The 20,782-nt window shown below is 40.2% G+C and overlaps 1 protein-coding gene across 1 annotated transcript in view; it reads right to left on the reverse strand.

The window, feature by feature from the left end:
• The window catches only part of LOC146963162 (uncharacterized), a gene marked incomplete at its 5' end in the record, with an annotated part of 77,281 nt that overhangs the window by 5,169 nt on the left and 51,330 nt on the right, over positions 1–20,782 (reverse strand). Inside the window, 4 exons of the mRNA XM_085767932.1 lie at positions 3,615–3,788; positions 4,109–4,282; positions 5,052–5,225; positions 5,662–5,835. Of these exons, the coding sequence (XP_085624058.1) occupies positions 3,615–3,788; positions 4,109–4,282; positions 5,052–5,225; positions 5,662–5,835 (696 nt within the window). The remainder of the gene's footprint in view (positions 1–3,614; positions 3,789–4,108; positions 4,283–5,051; positions 5,226–5,661; positions 5,836–20,782) is intronic.

Genomic DNA, 20,782 nt, shown 5'->3' on the forward strand with positions numbered 1-20,782 from the left:
AAGAGACCACCTAATTTAAGAAACATGCTGGTGAGAGCCCACCTCCCAACACCTGAGAAGCCCCAGTTCTTCCAGCCTGTCTCTCATGGTAACTACAGATGTGGCCGGTGCACTCAGTGTAATTTCACACAGAAAACACACACCTTTAATCACCCCAGCTCCGGCAGACCTTTCAACATCAATGGAGTTATTACTTGCAGTACCAAAAACGTCATATACATGCTGAGATGCCCGTGTGGCCTAGCATATGTGGGCAAGACGACCAGACCACTAAAGGTGAGGATCTCTGAACACAGGTCCAACATACGCAATCATGTCATCAGTAATCCAGTGGCCGTACACTTCACACAGGCATCCCACAATGTTTGTGCTCTCAGATACATTGGTATTGAACTTGTCAAACCACCTAGCCGTGGTGGCGACGTGAACTCTTTATTGCTGAGGAGAGAAGCCTTCTGGATATACACGCTTGGCACCTTGGCCCCTAAAGGGCTAAACGAGGAGTTTGACCTAAGACCTTTCCTGTAGTGTTGCTACAGTGTTGCTCTGTTGTACTCTAACTATTGTTATGCACTTTTTGTGACTATTCCTCATTATGCCTGATTACTATAATGTACTTTGATAATGATTCCTCTATGCTGACATTACTGCTCGAGCCTGTGGTTGTTATTGTTTTTGTGCTCTGATTACATAGCTCCATTGCTCCAGTTTTGATGTCTGTCGCTTCTCATCTATATATTTTTTTCAATATTTTTTTATTGTTTACTGCTGTGGATAACTGATGTACTATATATAAAAAAATTTTTTGTCACCACTTTCAGGACGGTTTAGGCACCTCCTTGATCTTTGTTTTCTACTTTAAATTACATTGCATTATGACGGTGATGCCTGATGCTTCTGCCATGTGATTTTCATAGTGAACATATGTTATTTGGTGATCTTGTAGACTGTTTGTTCAGTCCCAGTATGTGTAATAGCTCCTGTCTTCTATACTTTTTTCATCACATGACATGTCAGATGACCTGTACATCTACTTAAGCAGGTGTGTTAATTACTACTTTCATGTCTGATGAAGGGCTGAGCCCGAAACGTTACTTCTTCCTGTGTGTGACAATAAACTGTCACGGGAGCAACTGCTGGTGTGCGGTCTTCTTCTTTTTCTATTTGTGTCTCCTTTTGTGGACCTGCACCTAGCCTCACGTTTTTTTGGGATGTGCGTGTTTCTGTTCTCAACACTACAAATATCACCCTGACCAATCATCGTTCAGGACCGATCACAAGCCTGTAGGAGTTCATAGGCCGCCGGGGAGGCATCACAACAAACTGTCAGTAATGGATACTGTAGCGCTGTGTGTGATAGCGGTCTTTTGCTCAGACATGAAAAATAAAAGGAAGAAAAAATTATTGTGGAACCGTTCCTGGGTCTGGTGAAGACGACAGTCTGACTGTCTGTCCTTCACAGAGAACATGGGGAATATTCACTGATGTGTACACCTCAACGTTAACTTATATTGCACACATGAAGCTTTTTTTTCAGCTTTATTTATCACTCATTTACAAAACATATAGTAGTAGTGCAGTAATCATAGAAAAAACAGAGGTGATACAGAAAATAAATACATAAATAAATAGAAATATTGCGCACATGAAGCACATGTTCACTGGTCAGAGATCTGTCATCCTATTGGTCAACATCAAGGTTCGCGTCGTAGGAGATGTCAGACTAGGCGAAGAAATCGGGGCATCGTACAGCGTAGTAGACGTAAAACTGCTGGTCGTCAATTATGTCACACTACACGTCCATTTGTCGTTCCCAATGCTCATAATCGGGCATGATGCTGGAAATGTGTCGGGCACAACACTGGAAATGTGTCGGCCATGACAAAATCGTGTCAAAATCGGCCTGAAAACGTGTCGTCTGAACCTGGCTTAATAGTCAGTAAACTCACCCCAGAGTCTCCAGTCTACAGTCTGGACTCTCCAGAAAACCACTCAGATACTTCACTCCTGAATCCTGCAGGTTCTTGTTCCAGCTCAGGTCCAGGTGTCTCAGGTGGGAGGGGTTGGACTTCAGAGCTGAGACCAGAGAAGAGCTGATCTCTGACAAACTGCAGCTCCCCAAACTAAAAAAAAGAATAAAAGAAGATAAATGATAATCAATGTGTCCTGATCTCTCTCTTTCCCTTTCTCTCTCTCTCTCTCTGTCTCACAGTCACACACAAACGCCTAAAGTAATCTGATTGTTGATTATTCATGACTATGGAGTGAAATGATCTGAAAGTGAGGAGTCGTTGTCAGTCAGTACGTTTACATGCAGAGCTTAATCGAGCTATGCTCAAAATTCGATTTTGGCGACAAGTCGGACTTCTGTCCTTGTCTCAATATACATGCAACTGAGAAAATCGAATAACTGACGGGGTCCGCCCCCTCATGCGGCGTCACCTGTTGTTTCAGCGGGTTAATACGCCCCCTGTCCTGTTGACTTTTCTGTCACCTCGTAAAAAACTGAATATAAACAACTTAGTAAGCTTATTAATACATTCTCAACTGCAGTTCCCGACCAGACGCACCAGTCTGGGCCGGATTCGCGCTGAGAATAGGACGGGCTTCCTTTTTTCCTCTCTCTCTCTCACTCTCTCTCTAATAAAACAATCTGGCTGGTTGCGCTGTGTATGTGTGAAATGCATTGAATCTGCGCTGACGTTGGTTTTTTTTCTTTACTTTGCGGGGTTCGGGCGGCTTCTCTGCTCCACTTGGTGCCGTCTCTACGGTTGTGGAGCATTGTCCAGTTATACTCCGACTAAGGTGTATACATGACGGAGAAAATCGAATTCCAATCGCATTATCTGGGTGTCTTAATCAGAGTTCTCAACTCCCATTTCAGTCGGACTAAGGTGTTTACATGCACTTCAGTTATCCAGTTATAGTCGGATTAAGGCAATAATTCGGTTTTTTCAAGTGTCATGTAAACGTACTGACTGTGAGAGAAGAACAACTGGAAACATGAGACAATAACTATTTCAAACGTCCTTCAACCATTACATCAAAGTCAATGATTCAAGTTCTGAGTGAAGATCAATCAGGTTCAGTTGTGGATCAAAGATCTAAGATCTACAACCAGTCCCTCCAGGATTTCGCGGGCTTTTTTGTGATTGTTGCGGCCTAAAATGCCTGATTTTGTGGCCACATTTTGAAAAAATTGCGGTGCATGTTGCAATGTTTTAAGCACTTTTGTTGCGATTAAAATGCATGAGACAGCGAAAGTTGCAAAAAAAAAAGTTGCAGTTTTCACACTCAACACGTTCGACTTCCTTTACTTATCACTTTATGCACATTGTGTTAAGTTTCTTGCCGTCAGCCCAGCCCCTCCGTTCCTCCGTGGACTCACTTTCAACCACCGCTCCGTCCCGACTCGCACTCTCTGCTGTGTAACTCGCGGAAAGCACCGAAAATTGGTCCAATTTGCGGAAAAGTTACGGTGATTGTACAAAATTGCAAGATCGCAAAAATTTGCGGGGATTGGTTGAATTTGTGTTAGTTGTTGCGATTGCGACGTCGTGAATTCCTGGAGGGACTGTACATTAACAGTCAGAACTGAACAGAACTGAACTAACCTCAGAGTCTCCAGTCTACAGTCTGGACTCTCCAGAAAACCACTCAGATCCTTCACTCCTGAATCCTGCAGGATGTTGAGGCTCAGGTCCAGGTGTCTCAGGTGGGAGGGGTTGGACTTCAGAGCTGAGACCAGAGAAGAACAGCTGATCCCTGACAAACTGCAGATTTTCAATCTGAATAAAGAATAAAAGGAGATGAATGATAATTGATTAATGTGTCCTGATCTTGAATCATCTGTCAGTGATTGCTGGATTGATTCCTGAATGTTCAGATCTGTACTGGCTCTCTCTCTCTGATCAGATTATTGATTATTACATTCATACAGAGTCACTGTCAGTGTGAGAGAAGAAGAACTGGAAACATGAGACAACAACTATTTCAAACGTCCTTCATGACATCAAAGTCAATGATTCAAGTTCTGAGTGAAGATCAATCAGGTTCAGTTGTGGATCAAAGATCTAAGATCTACAACAATAACATTCAGTGAACTGACCTCAGAGTCTCCAGTCTACAGTCTGGACTCTCCAGAAAACCACTCAGATCCTTCACTCCTGAATCCTGCAGCTTGTTTCCACTCAGGTCCAGGTGTCTCAGGTGGGAGGGGTTGGACTTCAGAGCTGAGCCCAGAGAAGAACAGCTGATCTCTGACAACCCGCAGCCCCTCAATCTGAATAAAGAATAAAAGCAGTGAGTTGAGGACAAAGCTCCTTGTTGACAGCGTTCAGTGTCTCATCATCTGTTCAGAGCTGAAGAAGCTTCAGAAAGAACAAGTTTAGAAAATCAAAGTCCAAACCCTAACAGGAAGCAGGTTAAACAGTCACATAGAGAGAAAACAGCTAATTAATATTCATGAGAAGCTGCTGCTGACTCCGCCTCTTCACCTGTCAGCTCCACCTGTGGCTCCTCCACCTGTGGATCCAGACAAACTCATGTTGAGCAGCCACATTGATCAGAGGTTTACTGACGACACTCAACATGTGAGGCTGAACTCTGTTGTCATGACAACAAACATGATAGCTGGACTCTGTTGCCAGGACATCAAACATGTCAGGCTGAACTCTGTTGCCATGACAGAAAATATATAGAAACACGTTGAATGAAGCTCAGAGACAAAAACCTGCTGACTGACTTCACAGAATGAACCTGCTCCAACTTCTTCACAGAGCTGAAACCAACGCACACACACCTGCTTATTATGGGATGCTGGCTTTGAATGTTTCACTACAAACACCACAGAGCCTCAGGAAAGAGGTGGAGCCACCAGCTATTGATTATAGATATTGTCTGACACATTACACATGTTTCTGTAGCTGACTGGACTAAAAGCAGAGAAGAAGAAAACAGACGTCACCATGACGACCCTCAGTGTGGATCAGTATAACATCACAGCTTTCACATCACATTCATCTGAGCACAGAAATAAAACAGAGTCTGACCTCAGAGTCTCCAGTCTACAGTCTGGACTCTCCAGAAAACCACTCAGATCCATCACTCCTGAATCCTGCAGGTCGTTGTAGCCCAGGTCCAGGTGTCTCAGGTGGGAGGGGTTGGACTTCAGAGCTGAGACCAGAGAAGAACAGCTGATCTCTGACAAACTGCAGCCCTTCAGTCTGAATAAAGAATAAAAGAAGATGATTGATAATTGATTAATGTGTCCTGATCTTGAATCACCTGTCAGTGATTGCTGGATTGATTCCTGAATGTTCAGATCTGTACTGGCTGTCATTCAGCTCTCTCTCTCTCTCTCTCTCTCTCTCTCTCTCTCTCTCTCTCTCTCTCTCTCTCTGCAGCACCGTCCTCGGAGGTGATGCACGCTCTCTCTCTCGAAGAGATCAGATTATTGATTATTGATGACCATGGAATGAAATTAGCTGAAAGTGAAGAGTCGTTGTCAGTGTGAGAGTCAGTGGAAACATGAGACAACAACTATTTCAAACGTCCTTCATGACATCAAAGTCAATGATTCAAGTTCTGAGTGAAAATCAATCAGGTTCAGTTGTGGATCAAAGATCTAAGATCTACAACAGTAACAGTCAGTGAACTGACCTCAGAGTCTCCAGTCTACAGTCTGGACTCTCCAGAAAACCACTCAGATCCTTCAGGTCTGAATCCTGCAGCTTGTTTCCACCCAGGTCCAGGTGCCTCAGGTGGGAGGGGTTGGACTTCAGAGCTGAGACCAGAGAAGAACAGCTGATCTCTGACAAACTGCAGTTCTTCAATCTGAATAAAGAATAAAAGCAGTGAGTTGAGGACAAAGCTCCTTGTTGACAGCGTTCAGTGTCTCATCATCTGTTCAGTTCAGTTCAATTCAACATAGCATTTAAAAAACGGCTGAAAACATGGTTTAGTGATAAGCTCTGTAAACATGTGCTTTGTTTTGTCCTTGTCTGATGTTGTTTTAGTGTGACCCGCGGGACTGCAGATGGAAATTAGCTTTAGAGCTAAATCGGGCATATTTACATATTGTATGTTCATGAATATGCAGAGTCCCGTTACAAATAAACAAATAAATGAAAATGAAATTAAGAGCTGAAAAAACTTGAAGTGAATTTAAATGAGTGGTCATGTGACCAGATGCTGATTCACACACACTGTGGACAGGAAGTAAACTCCTTTAATGTCATGTGACCATGAGCTGAAGCTTCCTTCCTGTGGAACACAGACCAAAGTCCAACTGGTCCAGTCAGTGAACTCACCTCAGAGTCTCCAGTCTACAGTTTGGACTCTCCAGTCCAGCACACAGAACCTTCACTGATGAGTCACTCAGGTTGTTTCCACTCAGGTCCAGTTCTGTCAGGTGGGAGGGGTTGGACTTTAGAGCTGAGGCCACGATTTCACAGTCACTCTGTGAGAGTCCAAAACGAACAAGTCTGTGAAGAGAGAAAATATGAAACGTGTCAGAATGAAATGAGATGAAAGCTGCAGTAAAAACACAGTTGATGCATCTGATGACAGGACGTGATGATGTGATGAACATCTGAGCTTCAGCTCATCTTCTCTCAGTTTGATCCTCATCACTCACAGCTTCAGTCTGAGGCTCTGTTGACTCTCAGTGACACTTTGTGAGTCTTTGTTGTGTTGTGTGTGTTGTGTTGTGCTGTGCTGTTCTGTGCTGTGCTGTGACCTCTTGACACCTCAGCTTCTGATTTGTTTTTGATTTGTTTGATTAGTTTCTACATGGCTGCTGCTGATGGTCTCTTCTTCATCTTCTCTCTTTGTTTTCTGGTAGGGAGCTGTTAGGTAACACACCTGTGAGCAGAGCCGCCCCTCCCTATATGCAAAACACGCACTCTGCGTAGGTCTCCGCTATCCATGGAGTGAGTGGAGCCTCCGCAAATACGAGAAGGATGCGCATCGCGGGCGTGTGTAGTACAACAAATCATTCCAAGGCAAGAGAGAAAAACAAAGTCAAGTAACCTGACACCACAGGTTGCCACAGTGATTGACAGCAAGCAGCATCTGACCAATCAGAGTACAGATGCGCAGACAGGCAGTTGGAGAGCTACAGGTGGAGAGATCGCCTCCAAACGTCGGGAGCAAGAAAAAGGAAAAAAAAAGTCAAAATTATAGCTGCTGCGCAGCAATGGTCGGGGCCGGGCAATTTTTTTTTATAGACAAAATTGGGCAATTTGAAAGTGAAAGTTGCAAAGCCGTAGCACATATGGTTGATCTGTTATGAATTTATTTTCAAAGTTTTGATATTTAGATACATGCTGTAATTCCACCATCACATACAGTCCAATGACAGCTGAATATTTGAAAATCAAGCAACGATGTGTGATGTCTGAGGCAGGAATCGAACACATGATCTCATGATCAGTAAACCTTTACTCTGCCATTAGGCCACCAAGAGCTAAGAATCACATCAGTTCTATACTATCAAAGCTGTTTGAATGCTTGCTGGAAATCTTGTGAACATTTTACAAGAAACATGTTAACATAAACCGAGAGAGAAAGACAAAGAGGTAAAGAGACAGATCGGTTGGAAAATGCACCAACAAGGTTATTGAAGCGAGCTGTGAACCCACAACCTTGGTGTTGCCAAGCTGACACCATACACACTGAGCTACAGTGAGACTTAGTTAACAGGGATTTTGCACTGTGATCAATTTGATGTTATTCAATGATGGCTGAAAGCCATGTGAGACTGACCACGTGGTAGTAGTTTAAGTTCAAAGAGGCTGGGATTTGAACCAGTGATCTTGGGAAGCAGCCACCTTACCGCTGGTCTATAGCAATACTTGAGAAAATTAGAGGTTGAGACTTTTATGAATGAGAGATTATCCATTGATTCACACTAATAATAATAAAGAAAATGGCAGACACAACAATAGTCTGAATGCTGAAAGAAAATGGCGGACACGAACAACATTCAGCATTCACACTAATAATACGGTCAATGGTTGGTGCTGGGGCAAGTTTTTTTTTTTCCTTTTTAAATTTAAAGGCATGCTGTGACACTAGCATTGACGACATCTGTTATTTTAATGTGTCCTCATGTGTCATCCTTACTGGGACTTGAACCCACAACTTTTGACACCAAGAACCAGCACCTTTCTCACTGGCTAACTGTCTTGAAGTGAAACTTGGTGTGTGGCTTCTCAAATAGACTCAGGGAATCACCGACGGAGCAGCGTCTGTTGTAGCAGTTGTCGTAGCAGATTTTGAAAATTGTCAAAATGTCACAAATTGTATTATCTAATCAAAATTCTGATAATACATAAATTGCATCTAGACAGCATGGAAATTTTGGTGATTTGTTTTTAATGATAAGTGTTTTTCTTCATAAGAGAAAAACTGATGTTTAAAAATGCCACTCTTACATTGACTCCAGTTGTTCCCATGAGAGCAGAATTCAAAATGTTCTCAAAAAATTTGATTTTGAGATAAAATTCTGATATTTGCCAAACTTCATCGACCATGACTCCAAAATATTGTCAATTTTTTTCAGGAAGATTGAAAATGTATTTATCAAAAATGGGATGGTATATGTTTACAGTCAAACGTTTTCATGCACTGTAGGCTCAATTATTGATAAATCAAAAATCTGTGTGGATCGTTTGTGGAGGACGGTCTGAAGATGCTCTCTAGCAAGTTTGGTGTCAATTGAGCAAAAATTGTGAGAGGAGATAGGTTTTATAAGTTTTACAGTTTTTGAAAATAACAGAGTGATGGACTCCATAGTTTAAGTGTACAAAAGTTTCAGCAGTATTGGGGTGACATGTTGGTGAAGTTTCAAAACTGTAGCATGTACCGTTGCTTTGGTACGAATTTTCAAAGTTTTCAATTTTAAACTCTTATTGTGCCCCCCCTAGGAGGGGGGGGCACATGTCCTTGGAGTTGAGTAAATATGGCATGGGGTCGAACATTTCTGTTAAGTTTTTTTTTACTGATTATGCATGGGAAGTAAGACTTCCTAGGAAGAAGAAAGAAGAAAGAAGAACACTGAGAAAAACAATAGGCTCCTGGCAGCTGATGCTGCCCGGCCCCTAACAAGAGGAGGCTTGTGCTTCACTTAATGTATGCTGTTGAAATAAAAATTTAAACCAGCCTTTAAACCTAGTTTTTTGTAGGACATTCAAGTTGAAGTTACTTTTTTTTTTGAAGGAAAACATCTTTTTGGTTTGTTTTTTTAAATTGATGACTATTTGTGACTTGTGATTTATTGACAGATTGGTTTTAGTTTGAAGCTATTTTTTATTAGGGCCGCGGGCAATCGCCCCGGGCACTGGTCCCTGCACACACACACACACACACACACACACACAAATGGACACACACTAACTACCACACACACACACACACACACACACACACACACACACACATCCAACACACACACACACAAATGGACACACACACACACACACACACACACAAATGGACACACACTCATCATACACACACATCCAACACACACACACACACACACACACACAAATGGACACACACTCACCATGCATACACATCCAACACACACACACACACACACAAATGGACACACACTAACTACTACACACACACACACACACACACACACACACACACACACACACACACACACACCATACACACACATCCAACACACACACACACACACACACACACACACACAAATGGACACACACTCACCATACACACACATCCAACACACACACACAAATGGACACACACTAACTACTACACACACACACACACCATACACACACATCCAACACACACACACACACACACACACACACAAATGGACACACACTCACCATACACACACATCCAACACACACACACACACACACAAATGGACACACACTAACTACCACACACACACACAAACACACACACAAACACACACACCCAACAAACATACAACCACTTACCAAACACATACACAATTACACACAAACAGACACACATGCACACACAACAAACACACACACAAATGGACACACACTAACCATACACAAACAGACACACACGTCCAACACACACACATTTCATACAGTTGTCAGGTCAGAACTTTTTGTATATCTTCCTCACTCACACACACACACACTTTTGTATATCTTCCTCACTCTCTCTCTCACACACACACACACACACACACACACACACACACACACACACACACACAGACACACACACTTTTCCTACAGTTGTCTGACTGTTTTGTATGTACCTCTCTATCTTCCTGTTGTAGTTAATGGACTCGTTGCTGTTAATTTTGTTCTTTAACTATTTAAACTGAAAAAACACATTTCCCCATTTTGGTCATGTTGAACACATTGTTTTACACGTATCCTAAACTACTGAGGCTCTTCTCAACCATTTCACACCATTAAACCCGCTGTTTACATGTTCTACTCCTCAGCTAATGCTCCATCTATATTCTTCAACAATGTTCTTCTGCTGTCAGTTTACAATGTATTTCAGTAGGCATTAACTTTTTTCCTAATTCAGGAATTTTTCAAACTCTTCTTTGACAATTCAAGTAATTTCCAGCCATTTCATACAAAGTCTCACATCTTCTACTTTTAAATATATTCTCAGCCATTGCTTCGGCTATGTTAGTGCTGGTTCATCAGTTGTCCTTCCTGTCAGGTTAGCTGCAGATTTCAACTATTTAACCATTACATTTAAACATGCAGAATTTCAATGTTTTCTTCTCCCTTTAGCATTTCTACTGCTTTTTACCTTTAAAAAGGCATTCATCTCACACTACGTTTCAGCTTTTTCCCTCCTAGGGATGAATAAAGTATTCATCTACTCTCTACTCTACTCTAGCATTAGTCTTTTCAACATTGCTTTAGCAGTTTCGTCAACTAATTTAGCATTGATTCAACAATTTTTTCAGCTCATTCAGCATTGCTTCAGCAACAGCGTTCAGCTGCTTTCAGCATTCACACGCATTTTCAGCAGGAAATGCTATCTTTTTCTAGTTAGTGTGAATGCTGGAAGCATTCACACTATTGTTATTCAGTTCGGCCATTTTCTTTATACTTATTATTATTCTTACTACTTTCACCCTTTTTCAGACATCTTCTACTCCTTCATACTTTGTGCTATTTCAACCATTCATATATCAAAACGTGTGGCTTTTTCAGGACAAGGGTGCTATGACTTTTCTCTTTTATACTATTTATACTTTTTAAAATATTTAACTTTTTCTGCAAATTTTTTCCCATAGGAATGCATTGAAAACGTCTTCAAACTTTTAAAATCTTCTTACTTCTTTGAACCTCTAAAACGTCAGCATACTTTCTCCCACAGACTCCATTTGTCTTTTAAATTGTAGACAAACTTTTAATCTATTCCCGTATGACTCATCTTATTGATATCTTCAACAGTTTTAGATTGTTGGCTGTTTTAAAATCATTAAAATTTTTCACAAAATCCAACTTTATAATGGTTGTGTATTGCGCTTAACGAGCAGGGCTTAGAGTGAGTGACATCATCGTTAGAGTGAGAGGGATCGAAAAAACATTCAGGATTTTTTCTGGATAAATTGCCAGCACGGCCACAAATTAAACTCTAGACACATGATTTCCTCACCGGTTTGTAGCCACACTTGTCGTGTCTCATCTGATGTGTTCAAAACAGCAGACAGACTTACAGAATTGTCTCAGTGAGCCTAATTGTCCAGCTAGACCTGCTCCAGTGGCTCATCCACTTCAATATAAAAGTAGGAGCAGATTTTTTTAGAAAAACAGAAATGCCCCCCTTTTCTACCTTGCGACGGCAAGAAAAGTTTTTGCCCTACAAACATTTAATGCACATTGGCTCGCTCAGGAAGGTCTCCTTGCCCCAGTAGTCAGACCACATTCTGATAAGAGTTACGGTTCTCTTTTACTGGGCTGTTTTGGGAAGCTGCACAGAGCTCAAATCTCTCTGCTCTGCTCTGCTCTGTGTGCAGTGGCCAGCTGTTGGGGCCAGCTCGTTATCATGTCTATTAATAGAACAAGTGCAGGTGCAGCCTGGCCGCTCGTTAAGATGTTTTTAAACACAGCCCCACACACACACATGATAAACCAGACTGACAGAGGATGTCCACGCACAAACACAGGCATCACACTCACACAGACAGACACACACAGACGCTCACACACAGTCACACATGCACGCATACACAAACAGACAAACACACAAACACAACACTGTTCCACACAGTAAAATGTAAGCATGGTAGTCGCCATGGTAACTTCTGAGGGCAGGCTGCCACACAGGTGTAATCAATCAGATCATTAGGGAGAGAGGAGTTCTGTGGCGCTTATCAACAGTTTTACTTTCTGCACATGTACACACAGACAGAGAGACCGTCAGACTCACACACCCAGACAGACACACACACACACACACACACAGGTTTTCAGCTCAAATTCATCAGGCTCTCAATTATTTTATACTTTTGATGTAAACATCTCCAACAATTTATATTTTTCTCATGAATTTAAGTTCAGACGTTTAGTCTTTCCAACTCTATTAATAGTAGTACAATTACAGGTGGAGCCTGGGACATAGGATGCAGCTTTTAACATGTGTCCTATCTATCTATCTATCTATCTATCTATCTATCTATCTATCTATCTATCTATCTATCTATCTATCTATCTATCTATCTATCTATTCCCCTCCCTATTTTTTAACCCCTCTGTCTCCTTTTTTTCTTTCTTTCTTTCTTTCTTTCTTTCTTTCTTTCTTTCTTTCTTTCTTTCTTTCTTTCTTTCTTTCTTTCTTTCACTTTTTCTATCCTTCCCTCTCTATCCATCCATCCATCCATCCATCTACCTCTTTCTATCTATCATCCCCCTCTCTCTTTTTCTTCTTTCTTTCTTTCTTTCTTTCTTTCTTTCTTTCTTTCTTTCTTTCTTTCTTTCACTCCATTTCTGTCTTTTTACTTCTTTGTTTGTTTGATTGTTTCTTTCTTTCTTTCTATTCCTTTTCTCTTCCTTTGTTTTTACTCCATTTCTTTCTTTCTTTCTTTCACTCCATTTCTGTCTTTTTACCTCTTTGTTTGTTTGATTGTTTCTTTCTTTCTTTCTACTCCTTTTCTCTTCCTTTGTTTTTACTCCATTTCTTTCTTTCTTTCTTTCTTTCTTTTTTCTTTCTTTCTTTCTTTCTTTCTTTCTTTCTTTCACTCCATTACCTCGAAAACAGCTCCGTTTCGTATCGTTCCGTCATTATCTCATAGCGTGGTGGTTGTGCAGCTCACAACTTGTCTACAAAAGCGCTGTGGAGTTTTGGGATTTTGTATTTGATGAGTTTAATGAGGGAAACCAAGAAATTCCGTTAGCCTCCATAGCGTAGCTCTGAGCAGCCAGCTGCTGCGCTCCGCCGTACTGAAAATAGCTTACACCTACAATTAAAGGTAATGAACCTACTGCTATGACTATAGCGATTATGGCAATGGGCCAATTTGCCAAAATGTTGAACTATCCCTTTAATAGTAGTACAATTACAGGTGGAGCCAGGACATAGGATGCAGCTTTTAACATGTGTCCTATCTATCTATCTATCTATCTATCTATCTATCTATCTATCTATCTATCTATCTATCTATCTATCTATCTATCTATCTATCTATCTATCTATCTATCTATCTATCTATCTATCTATACCCCTCCCTATTTTTTAACCCCTCTGTCTCCTTTTTTTCTTTCTTTCTTTCTTTCTTTCTTTCTTTCTTTCTTTCTTTCTTTCTTTCTTTCTTTCTTTCTTTCACTCCTTCATTTGTATTTTACGTAACTTTTTATATCCTTCCCTCTCTATCCATCCATCCATCCATCCATCCATCCATCTACCTCTTTCTATCTATCATCCCCCTCTCTTTTTCTTCTTTCTTTCTTTCTTTCTTTCTTTCTTTCTTTCTTTCTTTCTTTCTTTCTTTCTTTCTTTCACTCCATTTCTGTCTTTTTACTTCTTTGTTTGTTTGATTGTTTCTTTCTTTCTTTCTATTCCTTTTCTCTTCCTTTGTTTTTACTCCATTTCTTTCTTTCTTTCTTTCTTTCTTTCTTTCTTTCTTTCTTTCTTTCTTTCTTTCTTTCTTTCTTTCTTTCTTTCTTTCACTCCATTTCTGTCTTTTTACTTCTTTGTTTGTTTGATTCTTTCTTTCTTTCTTTCTTTCTTTCTTTCTTTCTACTCCTTTTCTCTTCCTTTGTTTTTACTCCATTTCTTTCTTTCTTTCTTTCTTTCTTTCTTTCTTTCACTCCATTTCTGTCTTTTTACTTCTTTGTTTGTTTGATTCTTTCTTTCTTTCTTTCTTTCTTTCTTTCTTTCTTTCTTTCTTTCTGTCCTTTTCTTTTTTCTCTCTTGTTTCAATCTTTCTTTCTTTCTTTCTTTCTTTCTTTCTTTCTTTCTTTCTTTCTTTCTTTCTTTCTACTCCTTTTCTCTTCCTTTGTTTTTACTCCATTTCTTTCTTTCTTTCTTTCTTTCTTTCTTTCTTTCTTTCTTTCACTCCATTTCTGTCTTTTTACTTCTTTGTTTGTTTGATTCTTTCTTTCTTTCTTTCTTTCTTTCTGTCCTTTTCTTTTTTCTCTCTTGTTTCAATCTTTCTTTCTTTCTTTCTTTCTTTCTTTCTTTCAACAATTTCTTCAGCTCATTCAGCATTGCTTCCAGCATTCACACCATTTCCATTCTTGGAAATGTTTTTTCTAGTTAGTGTGAATGCTGGAAGCATTCACACTATTGTTATTCGGTTCGGCCATTTTCTGCCTTTCTTCGTCATGTAACTAGTCCTTCATACTTTGTGCTATTTCAACAATTCAAATATCAAAATGTTCAGCCTTTTCGGGACAGGTGTGCTATGTCTTTTCTCTTTTCAACTATTCATACTTTTTGCAATATTCAACTATTTCTGATTTTTTTTTCCCCATAGAGAATGCATTGGAACAGTCTTGAAACTCTTCAAATCTTCTTACTTCTTTCAGCCTTTAAAGCGTCCACATACTTTCAGCTAGAGACTTCATTCAAATTCTGAGCTGTAGACAAACTTCTAATGTATTCATCCTGTATTTACAACTTTTTCATAGCTTGTACCGTTTTTGAGATAAATCCTTTAAAAGCACATGAGGATTTCTGACAAATTTCACACTTTTCAATGAGTGTGTATGGGGTTGGGTCAGAGTGAGTGACATCATCGTTAGAGTGAGAGGGATCGAAAAAACATTCAGGATTTTTTCTGGATAAATTGCCAGCACGGCCACAAATTCAACTCTAGACACATGATTTCCTCACCGGTTTGTAGCCACACTTGTTGTGTCTCATTTAATGTGCTCAAAACAGCAGACAGACTTACAGAATTGTCTCAATGAGCCTAATTGTGCAGCTAGACCCGCTCCAGTGGCTCATCCACTTCAATAGAAAAGTAGGAGCTGATTTTTTTAGAAAAGCAGAAATGCCCCCCTTTTCTACCTTGCGACCCTGAGAAAAGTTTTTGCCCTACAAACATTCAATGCACATCAATGTGCTCAGGAAGGTCTGCTTGCCCAGATGGTCAGGAGGACCACATTCTGATAAGAGTTACGGTTCTCTTTTTATGGGCTGTTTTGGAAAGCTGCTCAGAGCTCAAATCTCTCTGCTCTGCTCTGCTCTGTGTGCAGTTGGTCCAGCTGTTGGGGCCAGCTCGTTATCAAAGTCTATAAATAGAACAGGTGCAGGTGCAGCCTGGCTGCTCGTTAAGATGTTTTTAAACACAGCCCCACACAGACACATGATAAACCAGACTGACAGAGGATGTCCATGCACAAACACAGGCATCACACTCACACAGACAGACACACACAGACACTCACACACAGTCACACATGCACACAAACACAACACTGTTCCACACAGTAAAATGTAAGCATGGTAGTCGCCATGGTAACTTCTGAGGGCAGGCTGCCAATCAATCAGATCATTAGGGAGAGAGGAGTTCTGTGGCGCTTAACAGTTTTACTTTCTGCACATGTACACGCAGACAGAGAGACCGTCAGACTCACACACCCAGACACACACACACACACACACACACACACACACACACACAGGTTTTCAGCTCAAATTCATCAGGCTCTCAATTATTTTATACTTTTGATGTAAATATCTCCAACAATTAATTTTTTTCTCATGAATTTAAGTTCAGACGTTTAGTCTTTCCAACTCTATTAATAGTAGTACAATTACAGGTGGAGCCTGGGACATAGGATGCAGCTTTTAACATGTGTCCTATCTATCTATCTATCTATCTATCTATCTATCTATCTATCTATCTATCTATCTATCTATCTATCTATCTATCTATCTATCTATCTATCTATCTATCTATCTATCCCCCTCCCTATTTTTAACCCCTCTGTCTCCTTTTTTTCTTTCTTTCTTTCTTCTACTCCTTCATTTGTATTTTACGTAACTTTTTCTATCCTTCCCTCTCTATCCATCCATCCATCCATCCATCCATCTACCTCTTTCTATCTATCATCCCCCTCTCTTTCTTTCTTTCTTTCTTTCTTTCTTTCTTTCTTTCTTTCTTTCTTTCTTTCTTTCTTTCTTTCTTTCCTTCTTTCTTTCACTCACTCCATTTCTGTCTTTTTACTTCTTTGTTTGTTTGATTGTTTCTTTCTTTCTTTCTATTCCTTTTCTCTTCCTTTGTTTTTACTCCATTTCTTTCTTTCTTTCTTTCTTTCACTCCATTTCTGTTTGTTTACTTCTTTGTTTGTTTGATTCTTTCTTTCTTTCTTTCTTTCTACTCCTTTTCTCTTCCTTTGTTTTTACTCCATTTCTTTCTTTCTTTCTTTCTTTCTTTCACTCCATTTCTGTCTTTTTACTTCTTTGTTTGTTTGATTCTTTCTTTCTTTCTTTCTTTCTTTCTTTCTTTCTTTCTTTCTGTCCTTTTCTTTTTTCTCTCTTGTTTCAATCTTTCTTTCTTTCTTTCTTTCTTTCTTTCTTTCTTTCTTTCTTTCTTTCTTTCTTTCTTTCTTTCTTTCTTTCTTTCAACAATTTCTTCAGCTCATTCAGCATTGCTGGAAGCATTCACACCATTTCCATTCTTGGAAATGTTTTTTCTAGTTAGTTATTGTTATTCGGTTCGGCCATTTTCTGCCTTTCTTCGTCATGTAACTAGTCCTTCATACTTTGTGCTATTTCAACAATTCAAATATCAAAATGTTCAGCCTTTTCGGGACAGGTGTGCTATGTCTTTTCTCTTTTCAACTATTCATACTTTTTGCAATATTCAACTATTTCTGATTTTTTTTCCCCCATAGAGAATGCATTGGAACAGTCTTGAAACTCTTCAAATCTTCTTACTTCTTTCAGCCTTTAAAGCGTCCACATACTTTCAGCTAGAGACTTCATTCAAATTCTGAGTTGTAGACAAACTTCTAATGTATTCATCCTGTATTTACAACTTTTTCATAGCTTGTACCGTTTTTGAGATAAATCCTTTAAAAGCACATGAGGATTTCTGACAAATTTCACACTTTTCAATGAGTGTGTATGAGGTTGGGTCAGAGTGAGTGACATCATCGTTAGAGTGAGAGGGATCGAAAAAACATTCAGGATTTTTTCTGGATAAATTGCCAGCACGGCCACAAATTAAACTCTAGACACATGATTTCCTCACCGGTTTGTAGCCACACTTGTCGTGTCTCATTTAATGTGTTCAAAACAGCAGACAGACTTACAGAATTGTCTCGGTGAGCCTAATTGTCCAGCTAGACCCGCTCCAGTGGCTCATCCACTTCAATATAAAAGTAGGAGCTGATTTTTTTAGAAAAGCAGAAATGCCCCCCTTTTCTACCTTGCGACCCTGAGAAAAGTTTTTGCCCTACAAACATTTAATGCACATCAATGTGCTCAGGAAGGTCTCCTTGCCCAGTAGTCATGGCCACATTCTGATAAGAGGTACGGTTCTCTTTTTATGGGCTGTTTTCGGAAGCTGCACAGAGCTCAAATCTCTCTGCTCTGCTCTGCTCTGTGTGCAGTTGGTCCAGCTGTTGGGGCCAGCTCGTTATCAAAGTCTATAAATAGAACAGTGCAGGTGCAGCCTGGCCGCTCGTTAAGATGTTTTTAAACACAGCCCCACACACACACATGATAAACCAGACTGACAGAGGATGTCCACGCACAAACACAGGCATCACACTCACACACAGACACACACAGACACTCACACACAGTCACACATGCACACATACACAAACAAACAATTCCATTCCATTCTTCATTCTTCCATTCTTAGATAATAATTTAAAATATTTTTTAAATGCAGCCAGGGAGCTCTCTGCTCTCGGGCTGAATGAGCAGCAGGAGAAGGAGCTCAACTTTGTAACTTTGTAAAAGTGCTTTTTAATTCATTTTAATTCACCAAAAAATAGTCACAGGTCACAAAAAAGTCCTCTTCTTGCTTGGTGTGGCTAATTTCTGCACTTTCCTTACTTTTTTTTTTAAGCATCATTGAAAAATCTCACATATATCAAAGTCTCAACCTCTTCTGCCCAACTCCACTGTAGTGTAGGGGGTAGGGTGGCCGCTTGCCAACCCCAAGGTCACTGGTTCGAATCCAAAGGAAGAGCTCTTGTTATGTTATGTTGAATTCTGCTCTCCTCCCCCGCCTTCAATTGGTTACAGGTGTTTGTTATCTCCTTGATTACTCATACCAGTTTGCAGCACATCATCACATCACAATGAATGACAACAGTCTTGAAAGCAGTGTGCTCTCTGTAGCCGAGTGGCAGAGTGAAGGCTTAATGATTAGGGCTGTTTTCGACTAAGGATTTTCATAGTCGAATCTGATTCGTCAGATTTTGCCGTAGTCGACTGATCGTCGAACCTTTTTTTTTTTTTTTTTTAAGATAGCAGCAAATTTGCGACTTTTTCCCGTTTCAAACAAAAGAGCTAAAACACCCAAAAAATATGGTAGGTGTAAAACAAATACCTTTATTCATTTCCCACACTGATTTTTAGTAGCCATTGTGAGCCAGGGTATGCGTTTATGTCACGTTGCCCTGGACAACGCTCCTTTTGCTCGGACTGAGTGGCAAATCAAACATCCCTCAACGTGATGAAGGATAGCGGTGGACACAGAGAAACCAGGTAAAACATGTAGTTTCAAAACAAACGGAGGTCAGAAGGACTCGACAATCCGTACATTACGTTAATCAATCCTGTAACACACACAGTGTGACCGCGGCACCGGCAGAGAGACAGACAGGCTGCAGAGGGACGAGATCACAGCTGTGACTCCCGACACTGATGGTGCGTTCATTACAACTCGGAAGTCGGAAAAAAAACAAGTTCCTCTTCTGAAAAACTCTGACATGTCAAACTTTAGGATGTGTTAGGGACTAATTCATCTGTCTAACCATCAGAACTATTGACACTTGAAACGGTAAACACAGCTGATCCATCGAAAAAAAAAATCACCGCTGGAGTTAATTTATTTTCCGTGATTGAAAGCAGGTTCTTGAATGTAACTCGGTCAAAGTGAGACGTATCCTCACAATGTTTTGCTATTCTGTCAGGTCATGCATGATAAATGCTGACAACGTTAGACTGTCAGACTTCCTTGACTTTAAACTTTGGCGGCTCTGCCTCTCGTCTTTTTGCCACTCAGTGAGTGTTCTGCAGTGACTTCTGAGTACCGTGACGTTGACGGTCCTACTGCTCACCTCCACTCATTTGAAAAAAAAAAAAGACCTCCGCTCATTTGATTGTGCAACTGCAGTGGGTGATTTATTAATACGTAGTAAGAAGCTAAGACTACCGTTTAAACGCACACATCATTTTGAACTCTTTATTAACAGAAAGTAGCCAGATTTTGTATCAAAATAGGCTTTTTATAACGAAAAAAGACATTCTATGTAACAATTTATGCTCAGCAGCCGTGGGCACCCCCATATAGTCAGAATGGTATGGTCTTGGTTAGATTCGACTACGAGGTTCATAGTCGAATCAGACCCCTCCGAATCGAATCGTCGAATAGTCGACTTTTGGAGGTCAGCCCTATTAATGATCATAAGGTCATAGGTTTGATTCCTGCCTCAGTCATTTCACATCATTGCTTGACTTTTGATTCCAATTATTCAGCTGTCATTGGACAGTCTTTGATTCCTCATAGTATAAAGCTCATTGTAACTCAGGTTCTCTGTGGCCGTATGGTTAGTGTGTTTCACCATTCATGAAGTTGTGGGTTCAATTCCTTCCATGGACATGTTTCTTGTATGCCATTCCGCATGTTTTTGTCAATTTATTCTGCTAATTCAGCATGGTTCAGCATTGGGTTTCAGCATTCACACGCATGTTCCGTTAGGAAATGCTGTTTCTAGTTATTATTAGGTTCGGCCATTTTCTGCCTTTCTTCGTCATGTAACTAGTCCTTCATACTTTGTGCTATTTCAACAGTTCAAATATCAAAATGTTCAGCCTTTTCGGGACAGGTGTGCTATGTCTTTTCTCTTTTCAACTATTCATACTTTTTGTAATATTCAACTATTTCTGATTTTTTTTTCCCCATAGAGAATGCATTGGAACAGTCTTGAAACTCTTCAAATCTTCTTACTTCTTTCAGCCTTTAAAGCGTCCACATACTTTCAGCTAGAGACTTCATTCAAATTCTGAGCTGTAGACAAACTTCTAATGTATTCATCCTGTATGTACAACTTTTTCATAGCTTGTACCGTTTTTGAGATAAATC

This window comes from Trachurus japonicus, chromosome 22, assembly GCF_045865225.1.
Source record: "Trachurus japonicus isolate A0001 chromosome 22, Traja_1.0".
In the NCBI taxonomy this organism is placed as follows: Eukaryota; Metazoa; Chordata; class Actinopteri; order Carangiformes; family Carangidae; genus Trachurus; species Trachurus japonicus.